This window comes from Dendrobates tinctorius, unplaced genomic scaffold (genome assembly GCF_039654945.1).
Source record: "Dendrobates tinctorius isolate UK_male_01 unplaced genomic scaffold, ASM3965494v1 ptg000154l, whole genome shotgun sequence".
NCBI classification, from domain to species: domain Eukaryota; kingdom Metazoa; phylum Chordata; class Amphibia; order Anura; family Dendrobatidae; genus Dendrobates; species Dendrobates tinctorius.
In genome coordinates this window covers 20,089,635-20,115,127 of record NW_027361821.1, presented here as the reverse complement: position 1 = coordinate 20,115,127, position 25,493 = coordinate 20,089,635, and the positions used below count along the sequence as shown (strand labels likewise).

General features: G+C 48.1%; 1 protein-coding gene across 2 annotated transcripts in view; it reads left to right on the top strand.

Moving 5' to 3' along the window:
- The window catches only part of AMMECR1 (AMMECR nuclear protein 1), a 274,581-nt gene that overhangs the window by 144,642 nt on the left and 104,446 nt on the right, over positions 1-25,493 (top strand). For both annotated transcript variants that reach the window (XM_073547652.1, XM_073547651.1), the window contains exon 2: positions 23,189-23,772. In XM_073547652.1, the coding sequence (XP_073403753.1) occupies positions 23,378-23,772 (395 nt within the window). In that variant the 5' untranslated portion in view covers positions 23,189-23,377. The remainder of the gene's footprint in view (positions 1-23,188; positions 23,773-25,493) is intronic.

Genomic DNA, 25,493 nt, shown 5'->3' with positions numbered 1-25,493 from the left:
TGGTACCCTTGGGAAAATAAAAAAATTGGGGACTAAATGATCATGTTTGTGGAAAACTACGATTTTTTTATTTTCACGCCCGGGCATTATAAACTTGTGTGAATCCCTTGGGGGTTCAAAGTGCTCACCACTCATCTAGATAAGTTCCTTAGGGGGTCTAGTTTCCAAAATGGTGTCAATTGTGGGGGGTTTCCACTGTTTAGGTACATCAGGGGCTCTCCAAAGGCAACATGACACCCGCAGACCATTCCATCAAAGTCTGCATTCCAAAACGTCACTACTTTCCCTCCGAGCCCCGACGTGTGCCCATACAGTAGTTTTCTCCCACATATGGGGTATCGGTGTACTCAGGACAAATTGGACAACTTTTGGGGTCCATTTTCTCCTGGTACCCTTGGGAAAATAAAAAAAATTGGGGACTAAATGATCATGTTTGTGGATAAAATACGATTTTTTTATTTTCACGCCCGGGCGTTATAAACTTCTGTGAAGCACTGGAGGGTTCAAAGTGCTCACCACACATCTAGTTCCTTAGGGGGTCTAGTTTCCAAAATGGGGTCACTTATGGGGGGATTCCACTGTTTAGGTACATCAGGGGCTTTCCAAACGCGACATGGTGTCCGATCTCAATTCCAGCCAAAAACGTCAAATGGCGCTGCTTCCCTTCTGAGCTCTGCCATGCGCCCAAACAGTCATTTACACCCACATATGGGGTATCAGCGTACTCAAGACAAATTGCACAATAACTTTTACGGTCCTGTTACCCTTGGGAAAATAAAAATTGAGGGTGAAAAGATCATTTTTGTGGAAAAAATATGATTTTTTAATTGTACGGCTGTACGTTATAAACGTCTGTGAAGCCCTTGTGGGTTCAAAGTTCTCATTACATATCTAGATAAGTTCCTTGGGGTGTCTAGTTTCCAAAATGGGGTCACTTGTGGGGGGTTTCCACTGTTTAGGTACATCAGGGGCTCTCCAAACGTGACATGGCATCCGATCTGAATTCCAGCCAATTTTACATTGAAAAAGTCAAACAGCGCTCCTTCCCTTCTGAGCTCTGTCATGCGCCGAAACAGTGGTTTCCCCCCACATATCAGGTATACGCGTACTCAGGACAAAGTTCTCAATAACTTTTCCAGTCCAATTTCTCCTTTTACCCTTGGTAAAATAAAAAAAATTGAACCTGAAGTATTTTTTTTGTGAAAAAAAGTTAAATGTTCATTTTTTTTTTTTTTAAATATTCAAAAAATTCCTGGGAAGTACCTGAAGGGTTAATAATCTTCTTGAATGTGGTTTTGAGCACCTTAAGGGGTGCAGTTTTTAGAATGGTGTCACTTTTGATTATTTTCTATCATATAGACTCCTCAAAGTGGCTTCAAATGTCATGTGGTCCGTAAAAATAAAATGGTGTTGCAAAAATGAGAAATCGCTGGTCAACTTTTAGCCTTTATAACTTCCTAGCAAAAAAAATTTTGGTTCCAAAATTGTGCTGATGTAAAGTAAACATGTGGGAAATGTTACTTACTAAGTTTTTTGTGTGCTGTATCTCTGTGATTTAAGGGCATAAAAATTCAAAGTTGGAAAATTGCAAAATTTTCAAAATTTTCGCCAAATTTCCGTTTTTTTCACAAATAAACACAAGTTATATGAAATAAATTTTACCACTATCATGAAGTACAATATATCACAAGAAAACAATGCCAGAATCACTGGGATCCATGAAAGCGTTTCAGAGTTATTACCTCATAAAGGGACAGTGGTCAGAATTGTAAAAATTGGCCCGGTCATGAACGTGCAAACCACCCTTGGGGGTTAAGGGGTTAAAGTGAAGCTGTGAGCAATTTTTTGTCGTATGTAATGTAACAGCAGCATGATGTAGGTACAGAGACCCTGTTTCCAGTAAAGTATCACTTCACTTACCGGGTGCAGCAGTTGTGATAGAGTCACAGTTTTCTCTGCTGCAGATCTCAGTTGCTGAGCTGTATATAACCCGCACACACCACAGCTTTCTGTGTATATTGTATAGTGACACAGAGCTGCTAATCAGTGTTGGGGGTGTGGTTGGACTAGGAGGCACAAGGTCAGTTGTCCTGTAGTGATAATCTCCTCCTGATAAAACACTGATTGTATTGAAACAACAAAACACAGCCCAGTAAATGACTTATCTGTAATTGGGGTAGATTATATAGCATAAACCTCCTTTAAAATTCTCTGTAAAAATCACCATACAAAATTTAGGGGAAAGGAAGTGTTACATTGACAGCTTAAAAGGGAACAGACAGTTTTATAAAGTTCCAGCAACATTTACAGGAACAAAGGATTCGTAATAATGCTGCAAAACAATGTACTTCTCACTGAATAAAACAATGACAATGTCTTGTTTACAAAGTACGTCATCTGCAATGAGATGTATGGTAATTGTTCACCTCCATATCACTGTATTTGTAATTTATTGTCCCATCACTTCCAGAGATCATAGAGAGGTCTCTCACTGGGGACCCCTAGTCATGAGCCACAACTGGGTACCACTGATGAGCAGCGACTCTTGCTCTGGGGGACTCGAGCTACAAGAATGAGTATTGTGTTTCTCCACTTATGAAGCAATTCTCCTCCTCCCACCTACCTCCTGAACTCACATATCTGCTCTGATACATTTGGGTCAAACAAGATGGACCACCATGACAGTGAGTTGTCAGGTTACACCTCTAATTAATGTCTATGGAGAGGGGAAGGGGTGTGGAGGCATGCTACAGTAATTCCATACCATAAACAAACACCGGATTGAGGTTTTCTTTGTAGAAATTTTCTGTCCATACAATATATTTATAGAACTAATTGTATTGATTCCAGATCAGCAGATGTTCAGGAAGTAATGAGTTGTGGTTAGTTCCTGTATTCTATATATTAGATATATGATACATGTAATCCTATAACATCTGTGCGCCAACAGATGCGGTAATTCACTGTGCTACAAAATATGGCTCCGTGATGTGAAAAAGTATTTCCCCCCTTCTAAATCTACCATTATATTTTATATTGCTTACAATGAAAAGTTTTGGATCTGTAAATATGCTACTGTTTAAGACACAGGGAACCAAATGACTCTGTGACTACTGGGGATAGGTAAATGGGAAAATAGCAGTAGAAACGGCAGCCCTGCAGTCAAGGCCAAAAGCTTTGATACTGAAACAAATTTTAGTTTTCAAAAAGTTTGCTTCGTTAGGGTTTTTACATTGTTTTTTGTGGTTACTTATGTACAATTATAAACATTTCTTAAGAAACTTTTATTGACAAATACATCAAGTTTACGTAAAGTCTCAATATTTCCAGTGTTGACCTTTATTTTTCAAGATTTCTGCAATTCACCTTGGCAGCTGGATATCAGATTCTGGGTCAAATCCCACAATGATGCTGGGACTACAGGTGTTAACCAGGTCCCTAGAACTGGGGGCACCCTAGTCTATCCCTCTCCCCCAGATTGTGTTACAACTGCGGCGGTCCGCCGCTCTCCTGTGACTCACTGCTCAGCTTCCCGGCGCTCTGTGGGTCAGAGGTGTGCCCGTTGTTCCTCGGCACTTGTTGCTTCCTGGCCAGCAGCTGACTTACGGTTGTCACGTGCACCTTCTGCTCAGCTTCAGTCACAGGGGCATGCTTCTCCTGCTCTCTATGGGTCTGTCGCGACCTGACCCAGAAGCACCTATCCTCCAATAGCGTACGTACAGGGTATTTCTTGCCACTTCCTCCCTGGGGCCGTGCCTGATTGTCACGTTAGGTTCTCTATGCCCAGGCCCTGTATCGCTGTGTGTTGCTTCCCTTGTGCCTGTGTAACCCTGTCTTGCTCTGGTCTCTCCCTCAGTGTTTCCTCCGTCCTCGCTCCTGGTGGTCCCTGCATCCTGCGAACCCTACCAGGTCCTGGTTTTCCTCGCAGAATCTCCAGCCCTCTGTGTTCATAACCAACCCCGATCCACTCTCCTTCCCTCTCTCCAGCCTCTTGTCCTTCGTCCTCAGCTCTACTCTGACCTAGCCAAAATCCCACTCCCCTTGTGTTTCCATCCACCGTGTGTCTGTCCCTCTTGTGCATCTCTTCCCTCATTCACCCGGCCTGCTTCCCTTTCTGTTTTCCCCTGTGTTCTGGTTCCTTTGAGTCGCCCTCTCGGTACCGGCATTCGTGGTACTTGAATCCCCTGGGCTTGCGTCTGACGGTCCCTGTATAGGGGTCAGCCCACTAGGTCAACTCGCTCATGGGGTTCGGTGCCACGGCCCTGAGGGTCCACTCTTGGATTACCCGGTCTAAGCATAACAGGTTACTCCTGAAGATGAAGATGCTGGACTCACGTGCCTTGATATATCAACTCTGATCTGTTCCTTCCCCGACCCAGGGTAGTGAGAAGCTGAAGTGTAGGAACACACTAAACAGACAAACAAGGGAAGATGGACATGGATAAATGAAAACTACAATCAATCAAAATTCACTCACCAAACAACAGAGTGTGACTCATGGGAGTTAAAGGAAGGTAAAACCAAATAGGAGAGGATGAGGATATGAACACAGACAAATCTTCAGGCAACAATCTCCTGAACAATCTTCAGACACTATCTCCAACTACAAACTACACCTCCAACTCCAGAACCAGGCAATAAGAACTAACACTGGCCCTAATGCCAGAGGCAAGTATATATAGCAAAGAGGAGTGGCCAACAGTGAACAGCTGAGAAAATCCAAGTAGGAAAGCTCCAGGAGCTTCAACTGAACAGTTTAACCATTGCACTATAGCAAAGGAAAAACCTGCACTGTTTAATAAGGTGGTGAAGTACTTCTAACCAGTGCAGGAGTCTGTGAAGCCAGACACCGTTGTCTTCTGACCTCTCCCTGTCGCGGTATACCTGTGATGTCATTCTTGTCTAATCAGTGCTTGGAGTTTATCACAATTTCTGTGTTGTTATGTGTCCTCCTGCTTTTTGAGGAATGATCACAGATTCTGAGGTTGCGATCTGGGGAGTTTGTATCAGTCTCAAAACTTTTTGCCACAACTATGCTATGACCAATGAAGTGCAGTACTCAGCCGTGGCCACTATACAATTAACGGAGCTGTGCAGCTGTGTAACTGAGCAGTTCTATGAACCACTGATCGTGGGGCTGCCGGATGTGACACTTCCACCAATAACACCATCAATGTTAAAGGGAATCTGTCACCTCAATTTGGCAGGCTATTTAAATGCCTTGTGTCCTGTCCGATGGGTGGTGTTTCGTCTCCTTTCCTCCACCGCATCCTTGTCCGCCGTCCGCAGTATTTTCGGGAATTAGAGAAGTTGTCCTCCATAGTTGGCACGTGCGCAATGCAATCTTGCCTTGCGCACGTGCAGTATGCTTTGCCCAACTGCGGGCAAAGCCAAAAAGCAATACTGTGCATGCGCCAGGGAACTATGTCCCGGAACACAGTAAAATACATAGTTCACCGGCGCATGCGCAGTATTGCTTTTCGGCTTTGCCCGCAGTTGGGCAAAGCATACTGCGCGTGCGCGAGGCAAGATTGGACAAGGATGGGGTGGAGGAAAGGAGACAAAACACCGCCCATTGGACCGGACACAAGGCATTTACAGAGCCCGCCATATTGAGGTGACCGTTTCCCTTTAAGGTCCCAGACAACCCCTATAATGAAGGAGACAAGCTGTTAGGACTGGCGGAATGCACCAAATTATAAAATAATAGTAGGTGCATTCGCAGCCCAGGGTCCACCGTGCAGAGGTGGTACACTGCTGCTAGGTAATGGCGGAAGAATAGAGCGGCGTAAAAACAGTCACACGTGGGTTACGTCACTCAATGTGAACAGGAGCGGACTCTGTTAATTCACAGAGCCGCACCGCCACTGAACGTGGATGCTGGAGCCTGTTTAACTCACAGAGCCCGGCCAAAGAGCGCACAGCAAGCGGCCACAGAACTCTACCCCAAGGACACGGGGTTAGAGTCCTTCTAGGCCCACTGAGCACGTGGCGTCGCTGCCACGAGCGCCGCTATAGACGCTGACTATGGAGTGTGGAGCAAGGGGCACTGAGGCGTGCCGAGTCACTGATGATGGCTAATGCCTGACTCAAACTCTGACCTACCTACGCCTAAGCCTGGGCATTAGCAGGCTAGGCTGCACAACACATGCGTACCAAGGGTAGGGGTTTCATAATGAGTCAGTCACCAGAGACATTCATACATGCATACACCACTCACTCCTTATAGTTTGAAAATATAGGCTATCCTAGCGCATGGCCGAGCGGCCATGCGAACCTTTTATAGCCGCGACCGTCCGGGACCTTCCTGGCTTCTCGGATGGGCCAATCTGAACACGAGCAGGACCTGAACACGTGACCCTTGATCTCCAATGGGAGATCACTCCACGGGCATGCTCAGTGGCCCAACATGGGGACTTAGTCCCAGGAGAATCTCGCACAGCGCATGCATTGCCATAGCTGTGCCAGAGATGGCAGCAGCAAGCAAACCCACGGAGCTGGTCTGGGCAGAGCGCCGGGACCGACGAGTTTGCTGAGCAACCTCCTCTGCAGCTGGAGAGGAATGGGAGACCGCCGGAAGTAAGGCTCGGGATTCCCGCTGTGCAGCGATAGGAACCCGACGCCTAACACAAGCAATGCTATGATCACTGGTGGAGGGGCATTGTTGCTACTACCAGGCATATAAGAGGTCCTGTTGTACATACTGAATGTTAGGGATGGCGGAAGGCACTAAATAATAAGTGCGCTTGCAGCCCGGGGTCCACGGTGCAGAACGTGTTACACTGCTGCTATGTAATGGCAGACGCGTTATATGGCGGTATAACGCACGCTGTTGTGAGTTCATTTTCCCCTTCATTACTGAGGCCCGAGGAACTCCCTCTTCTGATAAAGAAAGGTAGTGAGCCTGATTATCAAACACCTGAGGCTGATGATGATGACTGGCTGAGTGGAGTTACTGACTGGATATAAGGCTGCCACGCCCTTCTGCCCTGCGGGTGATTTCTCTGTGGGATCCTTGGAGACCAGTCTGAATTCCTGCTCCTCTAAAGCTAAGTTTGCTGCTCGGCCTTTTGCTTTGGTGCTTTGACTTTGTTTTGCTTTGTTTTTCTGAATTTCTGCCATTCCCTGCTGGGGTGTGCTGAATTCATTTAGCTCTGTCTTCTGAAAATACCTGAGTGCTGATTTAGTTTTTGAAGCCTAGCTGCTTCAGGGCCTTTTTCATATCAGCTTGTTGGCTTATGTCTTTGATAGGGTTTTGGCAGATTGCAGACAGCAGCCTTCCTGTCCTTTCCTATCTAGGTAGTTTTGGGCCCCGTCTTTGCTCAGTCTATCTTTCTGTCTGTGTTAGTATTTTCATCTTGCTTCATCGTCATTATATGTTGGGGGCTGCCTATTGCTTTGGGGTCTGCTCTGGGGCAGTTTAGATTTCCCCTTTCTTTCTTTAGGCCTATGTAATTCTCCGGCTGTGATCGAGGGGTCTAGGGCATCGTAGGAACCCCCCACGGCTACTGCTAGTTGTGTTGATAGGTTCAGGGGTCTGCAATCTGATAGTTGCCAACTTCTCTGGTTTTCTGGACTTAGCTTGTATTTCTGCTTTTGCCTCCTACGGTGACTCATTCATAACAGCACACGGGTTGAACGTCACCCGGAGTGCGCTGGACGATCTCTGTTCCTTCACAGAGTCGCTGAGGTGTTAAACACAAAGGCTGAGCCTGTTGAGGTCACAGGACTCAGAGGAATGCACGCACGGTATACCGTCACAGGACTTGGCCCAAGACACAGAGTCTACGTCCGTCTAGACCTACCGTGCATGTGGCGTCGCAACTGCGGACACCAAGAGGAGCTGCAGACTGCAGTGTGGCAACAGACAATGCCGTTATACAACAATGCCCAGTAGCCGGCGCAATGTCGGACGCTAGCACTGTGGAGGCCTGTAGCTTGCCACTGACTGGTGCTGACTCTAATATTAGTTCCCTATACACACTCGTAATATCAGAGGGAAGGGAATCTTAATGAGTCATTTGCAAGTCCATACATCTATCATCATTCACACAGTAAGCAACTAGTCTATACTAGCGCATGGCCGAGCGCCCATGCGAACCTTTTATTGCCAGGACCTTCCGGAAGCTTCCAGATCCCTGAGATGGACCAATCAGATCTGGAGAAGGACCTGTGCATGTGACTCCCGATCTCCAATGGGAGATCGTCTCGTGAGCATGCTCAGTGGAGCGACGGAAGGACTTGGCCTCTGGAGTGACTTCCTGCTGATCAGCCTGCGCTGCTATTGCTGGCCCAGAGGTGGCAGCAACAGCCAGACCCACAGAGCTGGTCTGAGCAGACCGTCGGGACGACGGGGCTGCTGAGCAAGTTCCTCTGCGGTCGACGGAGAATGGGAGACCGCAGAATGTGAGGTGTTGTGAGTTCATTTTCCCCTTCATTACTGAGGCCCGAGGAACTCCCTCTTCTGGTAAAGAAAGGTAGTGAGCCTGATTATCAAAAACCTGAGGCTGATGATGATGACTGGCTGAGTGGAGTTACGGACTGGATATAAGGCTGCCGACGCCCTTCTGCCCTGCGGGTGATTTCTCTGTGGGATCCTTGGAAACCAGTCTGAATTCCTGATCCTCTAAAGCTAAGTTTGCTGCTTGGCCTTTTGCTTTTGTGCTTTGACTTTGTTTTGCTTTGTTTTTCTGGATTTCTGCCATTCCCTGCTGGGGTGTGCTGAATTCATTTAGCTCTGTCTTCTGAAAATACCTGAGTGCTGATTTAGTTTTTGAAGCCTAGCTGCTTCAGGGCCTTTTTCATATCAGCTTGTTGGCTTATGTCTTTGATAGGGTTTTGGCAGATTGCAGACAGCAGCCTTCCTGTCCTTTCCTATCTAGATAGTTGCGGGCCCCGTCTTTGCTCACTCTACCTTTCTGTCTGTGTTAGTATTTTCATCTTGCTTCACCGCCATTATATGTTGGGGGCTGCCTATTGCTTTGGGGTCTGCTCTGGGGCAGTTTAGATTTCCCCTTTCTTTCTTTAGGCCTATGTAATTCTCCGGCTGTGATTGAGGGGTCTAGGGCATCGTAGGAACCCCCACGGCTACTGCTAGTTGTGTTGATAGGTTCAGGGGTCTGCAATTTGATAGTTGCCAACTTCTCTGGTTTTCTGGACTTAGATTGTATTTCTGCTTTTGCCTCCTACGGTGACTCATTCATAACAGTGAGGCTCTGGATCCCTGCTGTGCAGTTGCAGGAACCCGATGCCTAACACTGAGTAACGGGATGAGGGGTGAGACAGGGTCTTTGGGGAGACGTTGATGTCACCAATGCATGAATATGCAGGTAAATGCAAACTCTACAGCAGCAAGGCTACCACCAGGTGGTAGTGGAATAGTAAAGCAAGCCAGGTCGATATTAGTCTGTAGTGCAGTACCAAAGGAATAAACAAGCACAGAGTCAGATACAAGCCAAATGGGTCAATACCGGACAAGAGCGGATATTCCAAAGACAATAGACAAACAGTAGGTCAGGGTACAAGCCAAGTCAAATACCAGGGAGTCAAAACACGAGAAGGGGAACACAGAGTTGGGATGGGAAGAGGGGAATAAACAGTCAGCAAAAGCAGCAGGACAAATCAGGGTACGCAGAGTCAGCTACACACGCCATAGGCAGAAACTATAACTGACATCGCCTGCAGGATGCAGTGGAGAGAAATAGCCGGCCTGAGGTCAGAACGAGGCAGAGAAAAGTTAACCCTTGACATGATCAGACCGGGAAAGAGAGACAGGATACAAAACCCGGCCTGGATCATGACAGAATAGGACAATGATATGACTGCTGAAAGAATGGGAGAGGGATGAACTGCCACATTTATGGGAACGCAGGCACTATCCTGTCTGCTGGGCAGGGGGCCGCTGAGACTGCTAAGAAAGGGAGAATTGCTGTGACTTAAGGGGGTTTTACACATAGCGATATCGCTAGCGATATCGCTATAACGTCACCGATTTTGTGACATTATAGCGATATCGCTAGCGATATCGCTATGTGTGATACTTACCTCCGACCGGCTCCCCCGCTGTCCATCGCTGATCGCACGAGAATGTCCGGCTCCATTTCTCATCGTCAGCTTCCTGCTGGGCTTCCTGCTGTGACGACGAGCGACGCGTGGATGCGGGCGGGAGGACGTCAGAATCGCTGTGTGTGAAAGGTGAGTATCATGCGCTGTGTCGCTGCTGCATCGCTGTGAGGTCTGCCTGTGTGACAGCTCACTAGCGATCATTTAGCGATGCACCAGCGATCCTTACCGGGTTGGATCGCTGGTCGGATCGCTGGTGCATCGCTAAATGTAAAGGAGCCTTTATGGAAGAAGGGAAGTATGGAAGTAGGGCATAAACGCTACTACACACTGCTGTGAGTGTTGGGATAAAGGTTATGCCTTACTGTGACCGCTGAGGGAACGCCCAGCTTTGTCAATAGGAAAATTGGAGCCCTGCTGTGACTACTGGGGTTAGATGGGCTGTTTTTAATAATGAGTGAAGGCCCTGCTGTAATGATTTAGCGACATGAGGAACAATATGGTGATTACTATTTGAGGTACGCTATTCTGAATCCTTCAGAAAAAGATTCTGTGAGTACAGCAAATCGCATAGGTATTCCGATAAAACTACTTAAAGGGAGAGAGGGGGCAATGGGGTACAATTTAGGGGAAAGAGATTACTGTTTAAATGCTAGAACTACAGCAACTTTTAAAAACTCCTAAAATGGGTGTTATTGTGCTGTGTCCTGGGGGGTTCAGCAAGTGCGATGGCAGCATTGACATAAGCAGATGCGTCTCTGTGGAGGAGCTCGGGTTCTCTAGTTATCTGAACGCCTCTTCGGCTCTGTGGTGTGTACATGTCTGCCGCTAAGTGTTTACAACAAATCTCCAGACTATATAAACTAATCCAGACAAGCAGAACTGCACCAATGAGATCAAGACATGGATTCTAAACTGTGTAATCACCAAAGATTAACAAATAAATCATAAATGATCATAGTAATATACAACTAGTAACAAGACTGGATTCACCTGAATTCTTCTGACCTACATGTAATAGTTTTTTTTTGTGGGGATAGAATGATCTGACATATTTCCTTTGCAGCTGCATTCATACATTGCATATTTTTTTACCGTTATATAAGAATGTTTTGCCGCTATTTTTAAAAATTGTAGCAATTATTGCATTTTATGCAGCAGTTGTGACAAAAAAAAATCAGGCCACAGATGCAACAGTAAACGCGGCCTTAGGGCTCATACCCATTTGCGAGAAATACGGACAAGTGCAATCCGTTAAAAAAGCGAATTGCACTCGGACCAATATTATTCAATAGGTGACATCTCATTTGCGAGTTTTTTCTCAACCGAAATTGGACTGAGACAAAAATCGCAGCATGCTGCGTATTGCTGCGTTAATCGGACGAGACTCGTCAATGCAAGTCAATGGGTGCGAGAAAAAAAACGCACAGCACACGCACCATGCGCATGCCGTCCATTTTTTACACACCGGTGTCCTTTGAAAAGCCAGTAATTCATATGCGGTTATACAGTAAAATCACACTGCCAGGTTAAAATACAAAGATAGAATATATGTATACACATAGAATAGGTGTGCATATATATATATATATATATATATATATATATATGTCAGTGACACACACACACACATATATATATATATATAGTCCAAAAAATTGAAGGCAGCACTCCAGTAGCAAAAATAAGTGTGATTTATTGGCCCGTGTGCGACGTTTCGGTCCAAGATGTTGACCTTTCTTAGGTCAACATCTTGGACCGAAACGTCGCACATGAGCCAATAAATCACACTTATTTTTGCTACTGGAGTGCTGCCTTCAATTTTTTGGACTATAGCATGAGGTTTGGTACATACCTGGAAGGATTTTTTGCACCCATTGTTTTCTTTTGGTGCTGCTTTTTGTTTTTATATATATATATATATCTTTATATTTGATAGAGATATAGATAGTAGAATAGCCGATAATTCAATTGTCGGCTTCTGTAAAATAATTGCAGAAGCCGACAGGATATGACACATGGTTTACATACAGGAAGTTGTTGCATATCATTTCGATTTATATATGCCCCTGACTACTAATATTATTAGTGTATGTGTGTAAAAATTTGTAGCTGTAGGTGTTAAATTACAGAATTAAATCAAGGGAAAAAAAATTGCATGGGCACCCGTGCAATTTTCTTTGCCAGAGAGGGAAAGCCAGTGACTGAGGGCAGATATTAATAACCTAGAGAGGGACCATTGTTATTGCCACCCCCGGCTAAAAACATCTGCCCCCAGCCAGCCCAGAAAAGGCGCATCTATAAGATGCGCCAATTCTGGCACGTAGCCTCTCTCTTCCCATTGCCCTGCAGCAGTGGCATATGGGGTAATAAGGGGTTAACATGTCACCTTGCTATTGTAAGGTGACATTAAGCCCGGTTAATAATGCTACCAGGCCCTTTCTGTTATTAATGTCCCCCATCCTGTGCTCCTTTCAGTAATCATGTCCCCCATCCTGGGCCCCTTCCTTTATTAATGTCCCCCATCCTGTGCGCCTTTCAGTAATCATGTCCCCTATCCTGGGCCCCTTCCAGTAATAATATCCAATAGCCTGTGCCAATCACAGTAAGAATGTCCCTCATTGTGGCCTTTTCCTGCTATAATGTTTCACATGCTTGCCCCTTCCAGTAATAATTTCCCCCATACTAGTGTAATATCCCCATTGTGGCCCCTTGAAGTAATAATGTCCCCCATCCTGGGCCCATTCCAGTAATATTGTACCCTATATTGGTATAATATCCCCATCCATGCCGTTTCTAGTAATAATGTCCCCCCATAATGGTGTAATATCCCCATACTGGCCCCTTCCAGTAATAACATCCCCCATAATGGTGTAAAATAATCATCCTAGCCCTTTCCAGTAGTAATAGAATCATAGAATGTTAGAGTTGCAAGGGACCTCCAGGGTCAACATGTCCAGCCCCTGCTCAGTGCAGGATTCACTAAACCATCTCAGACAGATGTCTATCAAGTCTCTGTTTGAAGTCTTCCATTGAAGGAGAACTCACCACCTCTTGTGGCAGCCTGTTCCACTCATTGATCACTCTCACTGTCTAAAAGTTTTTTCTAATATCTAATCTGTATCTCCTCCCATTCAGTTTCATTCCATTGCTTCTTGTGTTTCCTTGTGCAAATGAGAATAATGATGATCCCTCTACAATGTGACAGCCCTTCAGATATTTGTAGACAGCTATTAAGTCTCCTCTCAGTCTTCTCTTTTAAAAACTAAACATTCCCAAATCCTGTAACCGTTCCTTGTAGGCAGGGGCGGACACTGACAGCTTGGGGCCCCTGTGCAAGAAATGTGTCTGGGCCCCCCTCCTTTTATGGCGTCAACGCTACATGTGTGTGTTTGTGGGTGTGTGTGTGTGTATCTATATATACACAGTCATATGTTAAAGTTTGGGCACCCCTACTAATGTTAACCTTTTTTCTTTATAACAATTTTGGTTTTTGCAACAGCCATTTCAGTTTCATGTATCTAATAACTGATGGACTCAGTTATATTTCTGGATTCATATGAGGTTTATTGTACTAACAGAAAATGTGCAATCTGCATTTAAACAAAATTTGACCGGTGCAAAAGTATGGGCACCTCAACATAAAAGTGACATTAATATTTCGGAGATCCTCCTTTTGCAAAAATAACAGCCTCTAGTCGCTTCCTGTAGCTATTAATGAGTTCCTGCATCCTGCATGAAGGTATTTGTGACCATTCCTGTTTACAAAACAATTCCAGTTCAGATAAGTTTGATGGTCGTCGAGCATGGACAGCAAGCTTCAAATCATCCCACAGATGTTCAATGATATTTAGGTCTGGGGACTGGGATGGTCATTCCAGAACATTGTAATTGTTCCTCTGCATGAATGCCTGAGTAGATTTGGAGCGGTGTTCTGGATCATTGTCTTGCTGAAATATCCATCCCCTGCGTAACTTCAACTTCATCACTGATTCTTGCACATTTTTGTCAAGAATCTGCTGATACTGAGTTGAATCCATGCGACCCTCAACTTTAACAAGATTCCCGGTGCCGGCATTGGCCACACAGCCCCAAAGCATGATGGAACCTCCACCAAATTTTACTGTGGGTAGCAAGTGTTTTTCTTGGAATGCTGTGTTTTTTAGCCTCCATGCATAACGCCTTTTTGTATGACCAAACAACTCAATCTTTGTTTCATCAGTCCACAGGACCTTCTTCCAAAATGTAATTGACTTGTCCAAATGTGCTTTTGCATACCTCAGGCGACTCTGTTTGTGGCGTGCTGGCAGAAACGGCTTCTTTCGCATCACTCTCCCATACAGCTTCTCCTTGTGCAAAGTGCGCTGTATTGTTGACCGATGCACAGTGACACCATCTGCAGCAAGATGATGCTGCAGGTCTTTGGAGGTGGTCTGTGGATTGTCCTTGACTGTTCTCACCATTCTTCTTCTCTGCCTTTCTGATATTTTTCTTGGCCTGCCACTTCTGGGCTTAACAAGAACTGTACCTGTGTTCTTCCATTTCCTTACTATGTTCCTCACAGTGGAAACTGACAGGTTAAATCTCTGAGACAACTTTTTGTATCCTTCCCCTGAAAAGCTATGTTGAATAATCTTTGTTTTCAGATCATTTGATAGTTGTTTTGAGGAGCCCATGATGCCACTCTTCATAGGAGAATCAAATAGGAGAACTACTTGCAAGTGGCCACCTTAAATACCTTTTCTCATGATTTGATACACCTGGCTATGAAGTTCAGAGCTCAATGAGGTTACAAAACCAATTTAGCGCTTCAGGAAGTCAGTAAAAAGTAGTTAGGAGTGTTCAAATCAAGAAAATGATAAGGGTGCCCATACTTTTGCACCGGTCAAATTTTGTTTAAATGCAGATTGCACATTTTCTGTTAGTACAATAAACCTCACTTGAATACAGAAATATAACTGAGTCCATCAGTTATTAGATATATGAAACTGAAATAGATGTTGCACAAACCAAAATTGTTATAAAGAAAAAAGGTTAACATTAATAGGGGTGCCCAAACTTTAACATATGACTGTATATATATAAATATATATATATATATATATTGATATTATATAGCCACACACACACATACATGTATATATATTACATAGTCTCCTTTATTATGTATATTGCTGTCCCTTACACAGTGCCCTCTCTTGTTATGTACAGTACCGTCCCTTACATATTGAATTATATAGAGCCCTGTTTTTTATTACATACCATCCTCTTTTGTTAGCTGTATAATGCAATGATGGCTGATGAAGCATGGGAAAGCTTCCTTTCTAATGGAGGAGCTGATGGACTGGTAGTTTGGTCACTGACTCCTCGATCAGCATTCATTTTATATCTAAAAAGAGAGGGGACTATGTAATAAAAGAGGGCACTGTAAATAACAAAATTAACAAGAATACACTATGTAAGAGACAGCACTATACATAACAGCAGAGGAATCTATATAATAAGAGACTGCACCATATATAACTAGAGAGGATGGTACGTAATAAGGGATGGTGTTATACATAATAAAAGAGGAAACTATGTAACTAAGGATAGTGTTATACAGAATTAGTGAGTACACTATATACTAAGGGACTGTTAGACATAGTGAGTACACTATATACTAAGGGACTGTGTTAGACATAATAATCGATAATAATGTCTTCCTCCACCTCCCCCTGTTCCTAAGGCCATTATAAGTCCCCCTTCCTCCCATCCCAATCCCCCACACCCCCATTTTCCTCCTCCCCTCGCATCCCATTATTGTCCTCTCCCCCACCCCATCATTGCCCTCTTCACCACCTCCATCATTTTCTTCTCCCCCACCACTATCTTTGCTTTCTCCCCCACCACTCCCATCATTGCCCATTCCACCACCTCCATCATTTCCTCCTCCTCCACCACCCCCATTTATTGCCCTTTCCACCACCACCATCATTGCATTCTCCCCCACCACCCCATCATCATTTCTTTTTCCCACACCACCCCATCATTGCCCTCTCCATCACCCCCATCATTGCCTTCTCCCTATCACTCCCATCATTGCCTACTCCATCACCCCATGACTCCCATCATTGCCTGCTCCATCACCCATCACTCCCATCATTGCCTGCTCCATCACCCCATCACTCCCAACATTGCCTTCTCCCTGTCACTCCCATCATTGCCTGCTCCATCACCCCCATCCTTGCCTGCTCCATCACCCCAACACTCCCATCATTGCCTGCTCCATCACCCCATAATTGCCTTCTCCCCATCACTTCCATCATTGCCTGCTCCATCACTCCCATCATTGTCTTCTCCCCATCACTCCCATCATTGCCCTCTCCATCACCCCCATCATTGCCTTCTCCCTATCACTCCCATCATTGCCTACTCCATCACCCCATGACTCCCATCATTGCCTGCTCCATCACCCCATCACTCCCATCATTGCCTTCTCCATCACCCCATCACTGCCTTCTCTCCATCACTCCCATCATTGCCTGCTCCATCACCCCATCACTCCCAACATTGCCTTCTCCCTGTCACTCCCATCATTGCCTGCTCCATCACCCCCATCCTTGCCTGCTCCATCACCCCAACACTCCCATCATTGCCTGCTCCATCACCCCATAATTGCCTTCTCCCCATCACTTCCATCATTGCCTGCTCCATCACTCCCATCATTGTCTTCTCCCCACCACTCCCATCATTGCCTGCTCCATCACCCCATCACACCCATCATTATCTGCTCAATCACCCCCATCATTGCTTGCTCCATCACCCCATCACTCCCATCATTGCCTTCTCCATCACCCAATCATTGCCTTCTCCCTATCACTCCCATCATTGCCTGCTCCATCACCCCATCACTCCCTTCTCCCCATCATTCCAATCATTGCCTTCTCCATCACCCCATCACTGCCTTCTCTCCATCACTCCCATCATTGCCTTCTCCCCATTACTCCCATGATCTCATCAATGCCTTCTCTCCATCACCCCCATCATGGCCTTCTCCCATTACCCCCTCATGGCCTTCTCCCATTACTCCCTCATGGCCTTCTACCATTACCCCCTCATTGCCTTCTCCCAATACCCCAGGCATCATGGCCTTCTCTCCCCATCACGGTCTTCTCCTCATGTCCCCATCTCCTCCAGGGCCAGGCTAACCTACACACACACAGACATACACACATACATACATACATACATACATACATACATACACACACACACACACACACAGACAGACATACACACATACATACATACACACACATACAAAGACATACACACATACATATGCACACACACACAGACACCACCTCTCTCCTCTCACCTGTCCGCAGCAACGCCCGCACTTCCTCGCTCTGACACAACAGCGGCCGCTGAATGATGACGTCACTCATTCAGTGGCACGCTCCTCTCTGTGCCAGACAGGAAGCGCGGGTGGTGGGCAGGAAGCAGGGCGGGTCCTTGTAGCTCGGCTCCTGCTATTCCCTCTTGCAGGCAGCGGAGCTGCTTGGATCTCTCCCTGCCTGCCACTACACATGAGGGCAATCTGGCCAGGGGCCCCTCGGAGCCTCGGGCCCAGAGAAAACTGCCAGATTCCCCTCATCATTAGCCGCTTTAAAGGGCCGCCTGGAGGCTCTGGGCCCCGGTTGAACGGACGGTATGTCCGCCCATGCTTGTAGGACATACTTTGCTGACCGGTCACCATTCTGGTCACTCTTCTCTGAACTTGCCCCAGTTTCTCAATGTCTTTTTTAAAATGTGGTGCCCACAACTGGACACAGTATTCCAGATGAGGCCTGACCAAGGAGGAGTAGAGGTGGCTAATTACATCACGTGATCTAGACTCTATGCTTCTCTTAATAGATCCTAAAACTGTGTTTGCCATTTTTTACTGCTGCATCACACTGTTGACTCATGTGCAGTCTGTGAACTATTAGTATACCCAAGTCTTTTTCACACGTGCTGTTGCTTAGTTCTATTCTTCCCATTTTATAGATGTAATTTTCAGTTTTCTTGCCCTGATGTAGAATCTTGCATTTCTTCCTGTTAAATACCATTCTATTAGTTGTTGCCCATTGTTCAAGCTTAGCTAGATCCTTCTAAATCTTTTCTCTGTCTTCTCTAGTGTTAGCTATCCCTCCTAGCTTTACATTGTCAGTAAATTTGATTAGTTACCTTCAGTTCCCTTACCTAGATCATTCATAAAAATATTGAACAACACTGGGGCCAGGACAGAGCCTTGTGTTAGCCCACTTGAAACAGTTTACCAATTAGATGTGCAACCACTAATTACCACGCTTTGAGTATGATCACTGAGTCAGTTATGAATCCACCTAAGGCTATGTGCACACGCTGCGGATTGGTCTGCGGATTTTCCCGCACGGATTTTGCAAAATCCGCAGGTAAATCCGTAGGTCAGAAGACCTGCGGTTTATCTGCGGATTAGCCTGCGGGTTTGACCTGCGGTTTATCACCTCTACAATGGAGGAGATGGCAAACCGCAGCAGAATCCGCAGAAAAGAATGACATGTCAATTCTTTCTGCGGATTGGAAACCGCAGCAAAAAACGCGCAGAAAATTCCGCACCGTGTGCACTGCGGTTTCCATTTTCCATAGGTTATAATGATACTGTACAGCGAAGCAGATTCTGCTGCAGATCCGCAATACCAAATCCGCTGCGGATCCACAGCAGAATCCGCAGCGTGTGCACATACCCTAACTGTAGCTTTTTCAATCCCATGTCTGGTCATTTTTTCAATAAAGGTAGTATGAAATACTTTATCAAATGCTTTGCTGAAGTCGAGATATACCATATCTACCACATTTCCCTGATCCATCAAGTCAGTGATTCCATCATAGAAGGAAATTAGATTAGTCTGGCCTGACTGGCTACAAACCCATGTTGGCTCTGGTTAATTACTGTATTCTTATCAAAGTACTTACATACATGGTGTTTAATAATTTCTTCAAAGATCTTTCCTGGGATAGAAGTAAGGCTCACTAGCCTGTAATTTCCTGGCTCCGTCTTCTTTCCCTTTTTGAAGATAGGGACATTTGCCCTAATATATGCGCCCATCATGGGTCCCTTACTGGAATAAATGTGCCAGCTCCTTGGCTCGTCTTATAAAAATGCTCCTTGTTCTGTCACTGTTCTCTAAAGTTAGTTTCACACTAGCGTTTGGCAGAGCTGCGAACTTCCTACGTTAAGCCAAGCCCACTGCTGCACCTCCTCTGGTCAGCTCCGCCTACGTCTGCATGTGGCCTGCGTACTTATCTTTAACTTTGGGTACGCAGGCCGTGCGGATGTGTGCTGATGCGTCCGCATGCGTTATTTTGACGATGCGGCAACCGCAACAAATTGCAACAAGTTGCGTTTGACGCAGGTTGCCGCATCGTCAAAACAACGCATGCAGACGCATCCGCATACATCCGCACGGCCTGCGTACCCAATGTTAAATATAGGTACACAGGCCGCATCCAGACGTAGGCGGAGGCGGTGCGGCAGTGGGCAGAGCTTCATGGAGGAAGTCCGCAGCCCTCCTCAGCTTGTCCAAACACTAGTGTGAAACTAGCCTAAGGCCCAGAGGCGTATCTAGGCTTTCTGGCACCCGGGGCAAGAATTTGGTTCGGCGCCCCCCCCCCCCCCCGCAAGTACATATGCGACTTGCAGTTAGTCATGTACCCACGAGCTGCTCTCCCTAATGCTCTCAATGTTCAGTAAAAAACTGAAAGCAGGAAGAGAAGCTCGATGTCACAGGACCATAACTATGAAAATCGCATATGAGTGAAGTGTCCATGTGATGAGTACTGGAACCTGCAGAGCTGAATCCTGACATTGCAGCTTCTGAATTCTCACAACTAATGCACTGCACACATTTAGGATTCTCCCTTGCCGATATACAGTCATGTCAACACAAGTATGTGATTTGTATACTTCTGGCCACATTCCAACTAGACGTGCCCGGTCTCGCTCCGTTCACTTTCATTGAGTGAGGCCACACATGTCTAGTCAGCATGTGACCGTATGTATGTAAATTACCGGCACGAGAGAATCCTGACAGCGTTCAGTGAGCACTGTGAGAATTCAGAAGTCTGCAGTCACATAGAATGTCTGCAGACTCAGCACAAACCTGGACAACCCCTTTAATGTTCCTAACAAATAAAAACATGAGAATTAGTCAGTATCACAAATATTTACATCCAGGTACCTTATAGATGACGTCGTCTCTGGAGTCCTTCTCCTTTTCTTCTTCTTGTCCAGACCCCATGATGAGTTTTCTCATCCACATCTCGTCTCTGCAGACTTCCATCTTCTCCGGTCTTCTGCAGCAAATCCCCACACGATGCCCTTAAAGATAGAAGTGTCATTATAATGCCCCTAAATACAAATATCTGCAATATACTGTCGCCTCACACTATTCCCCTCCCTCCTCATACTGTCTCCTCATATATTTACCCCCTCACTCTCTATACTGTCTGCTCACACATATCCCCAACTCCCCATACTGTGTCCACATGCATTCACCCGTTCGCACCCCTTACTGTCTGCACCCATCCCCCATACTGTTTCCTCATACATGCCCTCATACATACTCTTCATTTTGTGTCCTCAAATCTCCCCACATACATTAAATACCATCCCCACTCCAAATCCCCCCCATCCCCACTCAATAACCCCTCGTCCCTACTCCCAAATCCCCCCACACATTATGTACCCCCACTCCAAATCCCCCCACACATTATGTACCCCCACTCCAAATCCCCCCACACATTATGTACCCCCACTCCAAATCCCCCCACACATTAACCCCCATCCCCACTCATTAACCCCTCCACACATTAACCCCCATCTCCACTCATTAATCCCCATCTCCACTCATTAACCCCCATCTCCACTCATTAACCCCCACACTCATTAACCCCAATCCCCACATTAACCCCCCACATTAATCCCATCTCCACTCATTAACCCCCATCTCCACACATTAACCCCCACTCATTAACCCCCATCCCCACATTAACCCCCATCTCCACTCATTAACCCCCACACATTAACCCCATCTCCACTCATTAACCCCCCCACTCATTAACCCCCATCCCCACATTAATCCCATCTCCACTCATTAACCCCTGCACATTAATCCCCTTCTCCACTCATTAACCCCCATCTCCACTCATTAACCCCCACCCCCACATTAACCCCCCTCTCCACTCATTAACCCCCATTCCCACATTAAGCCCCATCTCCGCTCATTAACCCCCATCCCCACCTTCGGTGGTTCTTCAGCTCCACAGAGGAGCACACTTACCACCAGCGTTCGCTCTGGGCGCCGGGAGTGACGTCAGCAGCGTGATCACATGACCTGATCACGCTGCTGACGTCACTCTGACCCGGCGGTCAGAGCTTCAATTGTACTGGCGTCTGTATAGACGCCAAGTACAATTGCTGCCTGGGAGTCGGCGCGGCCTCATTCTCTGTGTCGGCTGTCAGCTTGACAGCTGACACAGAGAACCGCCGACTCCCAGGACTGGTAGCGGCAGAACACAGCCGCCGGGGGGGGAGAGGGAGATACTGGCATACTGCGGACCGCTGCATTAGGCGGCCGGGCGGCTCGACTGCGCCACCCTGCTGCCTGCGCCCGGGGCAACTGCCCCGGCTGCCCCCCCCCTGGATACGCCACTGCTAAGGCCTCTTTCACACTTCAGTATTTTGTGTCAGCTAAAATCCGCCAAAAAGGCGGAAAAGCGGATCCGTTCCTAACTGATGTGAACGGATGAAACAGGATCCGTTTTTAACGGATCCGCAGAATGAAGAATTTTAAAGGAACCGCTGGCCGGGAAGGAGAGAGAGAGAGAGAGAGAGAGAGAGATATGTTTTCCTCCGCCACAAAGGATTTCAGGGTTAATTTTCTCCCTGACTTCCTTTCTCCGGGCATGCGCACTGGAAAATGCGGATCCAACAAGAAAAAAAACGTAGCAAGGTCCGTCCAGGCATGCTTGCGGATGAAAAAAATTTGGCGGATCCTCACAAAAACGGATCCAACGGATGGCCATCCGTCAAGATCCGCCAGTAATGCAACTCAATGGGAAAAAAACGGATCCGAAAAAAAAAATGGCGGATCCGTTTTTTTCAAAACCTGGCGGATTTTGACTGATGGTCAAAAACGGAAGTGTGAAAGAGGCCTAATACATGTAACCCCCCCACCATTCTTGTCACTTTCCCCAGGTCCCGCAGTGTACAACGTCCTCTTCCGTAGCCGCTGCAGAAGCCGGCTGCTGATTTCTTTGTGCCTGCGATGGGAGATGCATGACGTCACTGCCATGCACCGTCTGTGACAGGAAGGTCGATGTCAGCTGTTGGCCTCTGATTGACTGGCAGCATGCTTTTCAGTGCAGGGACCCAGCGAGTCTCTGCACCGCAATACAATTCAGTTGGATGTGCGTCCTCGGACACATCTAGATGAAATAGCGACTGGCGAGGGCCCCCTCCAGCACGGGCCCTGGGTGCACCCTCTGTGACTGGGATTGTTACGCCCCTGATGATGACCCATCCTAGCACTACGCCATCACTCCATAACACTATGGGGGTGAGTCATTACTGCATTTGTGCCTCCTTTTGTCTTATTTTGGGTATTTCTCGCCAATTTTTTCACCTTTTTTATGATCTAACGTCTTTGTGTTCACCTGTTTTCTGATTGCGATTGTGGATCAGGTTTTTGGCTGATTCATCAATTGTAAATGTTTGCACATTTAGTGGAATGATTTTTTGCACTAAGAATGTTAACGGCAAAAAAAGTATTTATGATTTTAAGCAAAATTTATGAACCGCACATGGTGAAAAATTTGGTGCAAAAAAAATGAGCAAATACAAACAATAAGTGACTGAAAATGATGAATGAGGCCCAATGTGCCCAGATTCAGGGGCATGCTGGTACTTGTAGTTCCCTGGCTCAGCTAATGCTTTGTGTGATGATTGAATGTAACGGAGCATCCCCTGACAGGCACGAGCACACCGCTCCGTGCCCCGCCCCGTGTGTTGTCTCTGTCAGCTGTTTGCACTCACCCTCCTCCCCTCTGTCTCCCTCTGCAGGGGCTACACGACTGTCAGTCATCCAACTGCAGGAGGCGGGGCCACACTGACGCGTCCTCCGTCCTGCCAATCAAACATTTATAAAAGGCAGTGGGTGGAGCTACAATCCCTGTGACTGACAGCGGTGGGCGGAGCTACGAAGTCCGGGCGTTTCGACGTCACCACGCACAGGAGGAGGACGCCCGGAGCATGGGTCGGAAGCGGTGCGTGGGAGACTGTTCCAAGATGGCGGCGGGCTGCTGCGGGGTGAAGAAGCAGAAACTGTCCAGCTCTCCGCCGTCTGGCTCAGGGGTTCCCGGTGGCCCGCACTGCAGCGGGGAGAGCCAGTGCCGCGGGGCGGAGCTGGGTCTGGGAGGCTCCGGGAGCGGGCCTGGTGGAAGCAGCCGGGTGAACGGCCTGGCTTGTGGTAATAGCCTTTCACCGGGCTGCGGGACTCTCTCTCCGGGCTGTGGCTCCAGTCTAAGCCCCGGATCCCGGAAGATGGTGGTTTCGGCTGAGATGTGCTGCTTCTGCTTCGATGTTCTGTATTGCCATCTGTACGGGTACCAGCCGCCCCGCACGCCTCGCTTCACCAATGACCCATAGTAAGTGCGGGCCGGGGGGGAGCGGGAATGAATGGCTGCCCTGGAGTGAAGTGTGTGACAGGTCATCCATTGTGTATTACCCTGTAGTGTGCGCGGCTGGGACCGGTCACCGGTATGGCCCCGCAGTGTGTGTGCGGCTGGGACCGGTCACCGGTATGGCCCCGCAGTGTGTGTGCGGCTGGGACCGGTCACCGGTATGGCCCCGCAGTGTGTGTGTGCGGCTGGGACCGGTCACCGGTATGGCCCCGCAGTGTGTGTGCGGCTGGGACCGGTCACCGGTATGGCCCCGCAGTGTGTGTGTGCGGCTGGGACCGGTCACCGGTATGGCCCCGCAGTGTGTGTGTGCGGCTGGGACCGGTCACCGGTATGGCCCCGCAGTGTGTGTGTGTGCGGCTGGGACCGGTCACCGGTATGGCCCCGCAGTGTGTGTGCGGCTGGGACCGGTCACCGGTATGGCCCCGCAGTGTGTGTGTGCGGCTGGGACCGGTCACCGGTATGGCCCCGCAGTGTGTGTGTGCGGCTGGGACCGGTCACCGGTATGGCCCCGCAGTGTGTGTGTGCGGCTGGGACCGGTCACCGGTATGGCCCCGCAGTGTGTGAGTGCGGCTGGGACCGGTCACCGGTATGGCCCCGCAGTGTGTGCGCGCGGCTGGGACCGGTCACCGGTATGGCCCCGCAGTGTGTGCGCGCGGCTGGGACCGGTCACCGGTATGGCCCCGCAGTGTGTGTGCGCGGCTGGTACCGGTCACTGGTATGGCCCCGCAGTGTGTGTGTGCGGCTGGGACCGGTCACCGGTATGGCCCCGCAGTGTGTGTGTGCGGCTGGGACCGGTCACCGGTATGGCCCCGCAGTGTGTGTGTGCGGCTGGGACCGGTCACCGGTATGGCCCCGCAGTGTGTGTGTGCGGCTGGGACCGGTCACCGGTATGGCCCCGCAGTGTGTGTGTGCGGCTGGGACCGGTCACCGGTATGGCCCCGCAGTGTGTGTGTGTGCGGCTGGGACCGGTCACCGGTATGGCCCCGCAGTGTGTGTGTGTGCGGCTGGGACCGGTCACCGGTATGGCCCCGCAGTGTGTGTGTGTGCGGCTGGGACCGGTCACCGGTATGGCCCCGCAGTGTGTGTGTGTGCGGCTGGGACCGGTCACCGGTATGGCCCCGCAGTGTGTGTGTGTGCGGCTGGGACCGGTCACCGGTATGGCCCCGCAGTGTGTGTGTGTGCGGCTGGGACCGGTCACCGGTATGGCCCCGCAGTGTGTGTGTGTGCGGCTGGGACCGGTCACCGGTACGGCCCCGCAGTGTGTGTGTGCGCGGCTGGGACCGGTCACCGGTACGGCCCCGCAGTGTGTGTGTGCGCGGCTGGGACCGGTCACCGGTACGGCCCCGCAGTGTGTGCGTGCGCGCGGCTGGGACCGGTCACCGGTACGGCCCCGCAGTGTGTGCGTGCGCGCGGCTGGGACCGGTCACCGGTACGGCCCCGCAGTGTGTGCGTGCGCGCGGCTGGGACCGGTCACCGGTACGGCCCCACAGTGTGTGTGCGCGCGGCTGGGACGGGTCACCGACGTGTCCCCGTGGCGTCCATTGTAACAGTTGATCTCATAATATATTTACATTACTATGAATGATTAATATAGCTCCAACACTGTCCACAGTGCAGTGCACAGCTTTATCGTACAGCGGGGTCTGTGTACAATAGCTGCCATGTTATCAGTACATGACTAGACC